Below are 7831 nucleotides of genomic sequence, written 5' to 3' on the forward strand. Positions count from 1 at the left end.
AAGATCCACAAAGCGGCTTTTTGTCACATGTAGATAGTAAACAAAGACTCTGACGTCACATTCCAACTTTTAGCACACTGCGCCCCCCAACTTTTTGCTGGTACTGCAACTCGTGCACACGTTGTATTAATTTCTGAGGACCTGCTCAGAGGACACATCAAATGAATGCTGGGAATGCGTGGCAGCCATGATGCAGGCGCGTACGCGCTCTGAGCGTGAAGTATAAACGAGCCCTTAGTTGTTTTCCAAATGCATCAAATGAGTGCGAACTTGGATTTTTGCAAATGAATCAAATTGTTACTCCAATGAGTGCATCGTTATTGACAAGCACCGTTTCTGCACTTCTCTTCATATGATTGGTTGGCCCTCCACACACATGCTCAATTCTTTGGATTCATGGCTATTAGGGAGATGATGATCAACCATTGACACTCAAAGCAAAGAATGAACTGGAAAGACTGCATTTGATGAAAACATGCAAAACGTTTGGAATTTTCTTTAAAACTCAAATTAAGCACTTATTGCTTTGTGGGACAGCGTAAGTTTTTTGTAGAATGTGCAGCTCATTATTAACCTGTAGTTAATATTCTTAGATTATGGAAACTCTGCATTTATAATTTTAAACTACCAGGCACAATATTATGCAGTACAGTACACAAAGACAGCCAGCCCACCGTGCATTCCTGCTGGCCTTCGAACTGTCCCCCATGCATACGCTGCTGCTGCAAACTACAAACAGGCACCGACAGCAGGCACAACAGGCAGCAACAGTCGTTTTATGTTGATTAATGTGTGAAACTATTGCTTTGTACACTTTTCAGAAAACTGAGTTTTTTGGAAAAAATATTAGCCCTCAAAGAGTTGCTACTGAACATAGACTATTTATGCTCCTTCCTGATAAAAGAAAATGTTTCTGCTGGTATCTGTTGAGATAAAAAAGAAAAAACAGATTTAGAAATGTTAACTTGCTGTTGCTCGGAAGGTGCCTGCTATAATGTTATGATCATGACTCTGGACTATGAGGGTAACTTGTTTTTCTATAACAAACTACATAAAATTATAATGCCCTGGCAGTGGCAAATATCTTTGGTTTTAAATACGATTTGATTACACTAATGTTTAAGTTGAGATTTACAGGAAATATTTTAACTGCTACTATGTACAGGGAATACTGCTATTAAAAAGCACCTTATTTGTTTAAAGTGTCTGCAAACCAAATACACGCAATACACTACTTTTGAGTTCATTATTGAATTTTGCACATAACAATGTGCTTGTTGTGATTGTCTACGATTAATCACAATTAATCGCAGACAATCATGCGATTAATCACAATTAAAAATTTTAATCATTGCCCAGCACTAATTATTTTTATTATTGAAGATTTGTCAATTTAAAAGTTTAAACATTATGTTTATAACCAAATAAACAAAAGATATGGTACTAGTGCTCTCGGCCTCTATATACCTTCACATTACCTGAAAATTGATCCAAACACAACATATGCATACCAACACCTTTTTGTTAACAAAAAAGGCACCGCTAATCACACATGTGGTGATTTAAAATGGACCTATGTTCCATCGATGTGCAGCAAATGTTGTATTCATATGTGTTAGTAACAGTTATCACTTGTTATTAGTCTGTGCACTAATAGCTTTGATAGCATTGATAGTTCTTTTTATTCCGTTAAATTCACTTTGTGATGTGCCTGGGTCATACATGGCCAAAATATTTATTTTATTTTAAAAGGGAAACAAATATTATTGCCAATACTGTGCACTGTATTGTTTTTATGCACTTCGAGATATGCCTAGGTCAGATATGACCAAAATGTTTATGTTTGTATTTCAAAAGAGGAAAAAAAGTATTGATACTACCTCAGATTCTATTCAGTTATAGCCTTTTCATTGTTTTTATGTACTTTTTAATGTGCCCAGGTCAGACGGGACCAAATTTAAATGGGAAACAAAGAATAAACATTACTTGTTTTTCAATACATTCATTTGTGTTGGTTTAAAATTTGTCATTTCCTGTTAAATTTCTTGGTTTGAAAATCTGTCCCAACTAAATTTGTAATTGAATAGCCCTGAATAAACATTTGAAAGCATTTTCAGCACACTCAGAAGATGTGGAGGAGGTGCTGCATTACATTAACAGTTTCTTCAAATCTCCATATAATATTACATTAGTCTAATCCTCAAACCTATACCAAAACATAAATGGTCACACTTTGTAACCACTCTTGGATATTCTACTAAAAGCATATACATTACACAGACAGTGGATATATTTGGATGGACATGCCTTTTGTTGTTTAAGTCCCCAGTGCTAATTCTTTGCTTGCTATACACACTGGCCCACAACCAGATGTCCAACACTGTAATCAGAGTTCAAACAAACACCCACACACAAAACAGTGTTATCAAGCATGCAGCAGGTTAAGATTCTTTGTGACTAGTCCACAATTAGGAGATAAATGCTTCTTCAGATTTTCAGCTAATGAGGTTTTTGCCACCAGTTTAAAAAAAATTACCTTTTCTGAATTATCAATGAAATTTAGTGCTGCAGATATATTTAACAGATTACTTTCTGATTGTCTTTACTGTATTACATTTTCTAATATTATATGATGCTACTGAATTTTAAAATGGGTTAAGAAGAAATAAAAGAAAATCTACTTTAGTTTCAAGAACAAATGAATAACTTTTCAAAAGGTAATATTACAAGTGTAATAAGAAATTCACAATTTGTTTTCAGAGACTGGAATTTTGACTGAACAATCGGCAAAACCTACACGTATGTAGCTAAGCAATACGCAGTCTCTGCTATTGATCCTTTAATATTATTACTATAACACTGCTAACTAAAAGGGGTTTGTCTCCAAATGTTAACAAAATACCCATAACATAAGGTCCTTGTATTTTATAAATTAAGTATTACTGAGAAGGAAGGATTTTTTTACAAATTACATGTAATGGGAATGACTATTCTTCAAAGTAGGTGGCCACAGAACTGGACAAGTTGGTACCTATAATCAAAATACTTAATAGAAATTAAAATTGTTACAACACTTTTCAATATTCTGTGTGTGTGTGTGTGTGTGTGTGTGTGTGTGTGTGTGTGTGTGTGTGTGTGTGTGTGTTGGCTTAAATACAATTCTCTAGACACAAGCAAGGCTAAAAACTATAACAAATCAATAGAGTTACAATGCACCACATTCAAAAATGCAGTTCTGCCAACCATTTTCTATAGTACTTTTAGCTTTTACTTTACATTTGCCAACTATGTAACCTAAAGGAAATCATGAAAAAATGTACCTTCATGCGAGATTTACTGAAACAGTATACTAAATCAATTTTGAAAGTCACTTTCCTCACTCTCACAACTATTCTGTTTTCAGTCCATGTTCAAAATTACAGTTATATCCACCTTTGTCCAATTAAACATGTGAAAAATTTGATGAAACAGAATACTAAACCAACTGTGAAACTTACCTGCTTCATTCTCCTGTTTTCAGTACTTGTCCAAAAGTGTCCAGGAATGACATAGGACGAAAGACGCACTGCCCTACTCTGAACTAAATAGCAAGTAGCTCAGATTTAAATTTAATTTAAAACCTGTGTCAATACATCCTTCTAATTCAGGAGAATATAAACAATTTGAACTACAGCAGTTGTCAAAGTTTCAGTAAGAAAGCTGCAGCTAGATGCTTGCCAGAGGTGGTCATCCTTTCTAAAATGTGCAGAACTAAGTAATAGTTATAGAGTGCCTGAAAATTTGTCCAGGTTTTTGATTTTTCTGAACAAAAATACTGACCTTTATAATTATTTTCTGTGATCTATTTTTAATTCTCTTCTGAAACAAACTACGGTAATATAAAAAAGGCCATTTTTATTCTCTTTCCACCTGCAACAAAAGATACAGTGGCAAAATATTTCCCCACAAGTAAATTTGCACAATCACAATTGAAAGCATTTCTCCTTTTACATAAAAGTTACAGACTTTTCCAAAAGAAACTCAATTAACTTTCCTAAAACTTTCTTCACTATCTGATGCAGATATTCTACTCATTAGTTGCAACAACGATACAAGAAGTATTTCCAAAACGTGTATTTTCAAGGTTGGAAAGTTGGAAATTTCAATTAGATTTTCCAATAAAGGGTGAACGTGAGCCTATTCCCAGGTTTGGCGAGTCATGGTCTAACTCAGTTCAAAATAGTGCACTGTACTTGTTTCTCTTGATCCAAACTAAATGTATGTATGGATATCCTGCCCTGTTTCCTTGGGTTTCATGTTTTGATTATGTCCCTTCCTTGAAACCTACTGGAATAAAGTCTTTGCTTATTATACAATATCGGATCAGACTAACCTCTAATCCTTTAACAGGATTTTGCAGCAACACCCGATGAAACATTACTAGTTAACCAATTTTAACTTGCACTACACTGCTAAAACTATCTCATTTTGCTCAAATTGAAAATACGAATCCATTTTCAGTAACAATCTGTGCAATCTTTAAAAACCAGCATTGTCCAGTTCAGTGCCAAATAAGCCTATCACAGTATCATCAGGCTCAAAGAAGAAAGCAGTCCTGAACAACACACAAGTCCACTGCAGAACCCTCTTAGTAAAAATTTCACCATACTCTACATGTATACGAGTGAACTAATTCTGCTTATGCAAATACCCACAGGGGCAATTTGGAACTGCAAACTAACCTAACACACACATCTGGGAATGTGGGTGAGAAAACCCACACAGGCACAGGGAGAGAAGCAAACAACAGACAGAGAACCAGGTGCAGAAGTGGAATCAAGGGCACTGTAGCCATGAGGGCAGCAGTAAAGGATATCTGGTTTGAAATTAAATAAAATTAAATTTGCTTTACAAGGAACAACTTAAAATATGTTTTAAAACCTGGCAGACATTTATCAATATTGTCCTCGACTAAAGCATACACATTTTCTAACCTTTTAAATATTTCAGTATTTTTTGGTGAATATCTCATCTTGCAGAGATTTCCACAGGTGGGCTGGGGAGTCGGTCATAATACCTTTTATCTTACTAATCAATGATATAAACATTTTATATAAATATAATACAAACCAAATTCAAAGTTACAATAAACATCCAACAGGTAATGTGAAAAACATTTAATTAACAGGAAGCTTTATTTTTAAATAATGTCGGTGAATACGTTACTAGTGCCAGAGGTGCTGTTTTTGAAGTGGGAAAGATAGATACTTTATGGACTGATCCTATCCTGGAGCAACTCAATACCAGTACCGCAGTTTCTGGCTCATTCTGCAACTTGCTGCGTTTACGCTAAAGGCTGCCAAACCCTGGAGCTAACCCCAGTAGGTAAGAGGTACAAACTACTAGACTTGGTAAACACAGCTTACTGACTCTTAACATTTATGGGTACTGAACATTACCTCTCCAATTGATGGTGTCGATTGAAAAGCCTCAAAAGTTATGTTGTTGATAATCCACTGACAAAAGGCACACGGGACCAAAAGACACCAGCTTTAAATAAATAGGCTGTGTAACGAAAGAGAAGTCTATAAGAGGCAAATTGCGTCTGACTTTCAAAGACGTAGGTACCCCTGCCCCGGCACAAAAGTGGTGTTCCACGACACTAGCGATCGTCAAACTGCACAAATCGCGGGTGCTCTCTTTGAACTGAGACTGCAAAGCACATGCGGGCTCTTTAAATCAGTCGTGAACTCTTGTACAAGAGTTAGTGAGATGTGAATTCAACAGTCTGCTCATTAGAGAAACGTACCTGTTTGAATTTAAGTCTATGAGGTATGCAAGTGAAATGTCGTTCAAAGTCGTGCTGCGGATCCCAGCCGTCCGGTTCATCGGTACCAGAAACCCATTCAAGTGAGTTTCCCTTCAGTCACCTTGTCAGCGCGGCCATCCCGCGCAAGTAAAACTCTCTTAACTACAACAAAGGAATCATTCTTAAAAGCGCTGCATTTGAAAAATAAAACACATTGGCGAATACAAGCCAAAAATCCATCTTACATGATAGACCACATTCGCCTCTCGGTGCTCTACTCGATGCACACATTACGCCTGCTTTGGAGTCGCTAGACGGAGAGCTGCCGGGTGCCGCGGCGGACAGCGCGCTCTCTCTCAATCTTTCTTACCGTCTCTGTAACTCCGCCGCTACCCCTAGCCATCAGCTCTCGGCGTTAGTGTCGGGTCGCAGTTGTCCCTCGGCTTGCAAGAGCCTCCTGTTCGATTTCCAGCTTTTTATTCACATGTTTCTTCGCTAAATCCCTGCGATACCAGCCCCCACCTCAAAAGCTGATCGAAAAGGAAGTGAGACATGGGATTTGCTTCACAGATTGACAACAAGAGTGAGGCGTGGCCTCGTCCGCCCATTCTCTGCCCAAGGTGTGTGTGTGTGTATGTGTGTGTTTCTTCAGCCCTAGTTGGCTGAGGCCACGTGGTGGCAGCATTCGCCTTGTTCTGTCCATAAAAGGCAACGAAATGAAATGAACAAAAAGCCGCTGGTATAAAGTGTAATGTGACTTGCTGGAAATTTACACAATAAGTATGTCGTTTCGCCTATACGGGTCTTTAACATGCCCTGCTAAAGAGGCAAGCCTTGAAGGTTAATGGCAAAGGACACGCAAAGTTAGTAAAGCGAAGATACAGTCGTGGCCAAATGTTTTGAGAATGGCACAAATATTGGTTTTCACAAAGTATGCTTCTTCACTGTTTTTATATATTTTTGTCCGTAGTTTCAATATTATTCTGAAGTATAATTATAAGCATTTCATAAGTTTCAAAGGCTTTTATTGACAATTACATTAAGTTTATGCAAAAAGTCAATATTTGTAGTATTGGCCCTTCTTTTTCAAAACCTCTGCAATTTATCCTGGCATGCTGTCAATCAACTTCTGAGCCAAATCCTGACTGATGGCAGCCCATTCTTGTATAATCAATGCTTGGGGTTTTTCAGAATTTATGGGTTTTTGTTTGTTCACCCGCCTCTTGGTGATTGACCACAAGTTCTCAATGGGATTAAGGTCTGGGGAGTTTCCTGGCCATGGACCCAAAATTTTGATGTTTTGTGGCCGAGCCACTTAGTTATCACTTTTGCCTTATGGCACAGTGCTCCATCCTCCAGGAAAAGGCATTGTTTATCAACAAACTGTTCTTGGATGGTTGGGAGAAGTTGCTCTCAGAGGATATTTTGGTACCATTCTTTATTCATGGCTGTGTTCTTAGGCGAAATTATGAGTGAGCCCATTCCCACACATGAATGGTCTCAGGATGCCTTACTGTTGGCATGACACCGGACTGATGGTAGCATTCAACTTTTCTTCTCCGGACAATCTTTTTTCAGGATGCCCTAAACAATTGGAAAGGGGATTTATCAGAGAAAATGACTTTATCCCAGTCCTGAGCAGTCCAATCCCTGTACCTTTTGCAGAATATCAGCCTGTCCCTGATGTTTTTCTTGGAGAGAAGTGGCTTCTTTTCTGCCCTTCTTAACACCAGGCCATCCTTCAAAAGTCTTCACCTCACCGTGCATGCAGATGTACTCACACCTACCTACTGCCATTACTGAGCAAGCTCTGCACTGGTGGTGCCCCGATCCCACAGCTGAATCAACTTTAGGAGCCGGTCCTGGCACTTGCTGGACTTTCTTGGGCGACCTGAAGCTTCTTCATAAAAGTAGTGGAAATTGGTTTTTTGGGTTTAAGTTCATTTTAGATAGATAGATAGATAGATAGATAGATAGATAGATAGATAGATAGATAGATAGATAGATAGATAGATAGATACTTTATTAATCCCAGGGGGAAAT

The 7831-nt window shown here is 37.8% G+C and overlaps 1 protein-coding gene across 1 annotated transcript in view; it reads right to left on the reverse strand.

Moving 5' to 3' along the window:
- The window catches only part of cemip2 (cell migration inducing hyaluronidase 2), a 151007-nt gene extending 144612 nt beyond the window's left edge, over positions 1-6395 (reverse strand). The window contains exon 1 of the mRNA XM_051928370.1: positions 6159-6395. Coding sequence (XP_051784330.1) covers positions 6159-6191 — 33 coding nt within the window. The 5' untranslated portion in view covers positions 6192-6395. The remainder of the gene's footprint in view (positions 1-6158) is intronic.
- Between the last annotated feature and the right edge of the window lie 1436 nt (positions 6396-7831).

This window comes from Erpetoichthys calabaricus, chromosome 5 (assembly GCF_900747795.2).
Source record: "Erpetoichthys calabaricus chromosome 5, fErpCal1.3, whole genome shotgun sequence".
Taxonomy (NCBI): domain Eukaryota; kingdom Metazoa; phylum Chordata; class Cladistia; order Polypteriformes; family Polypteridae; genus Erpetoichthys; species Erpetoichthys calabaricus.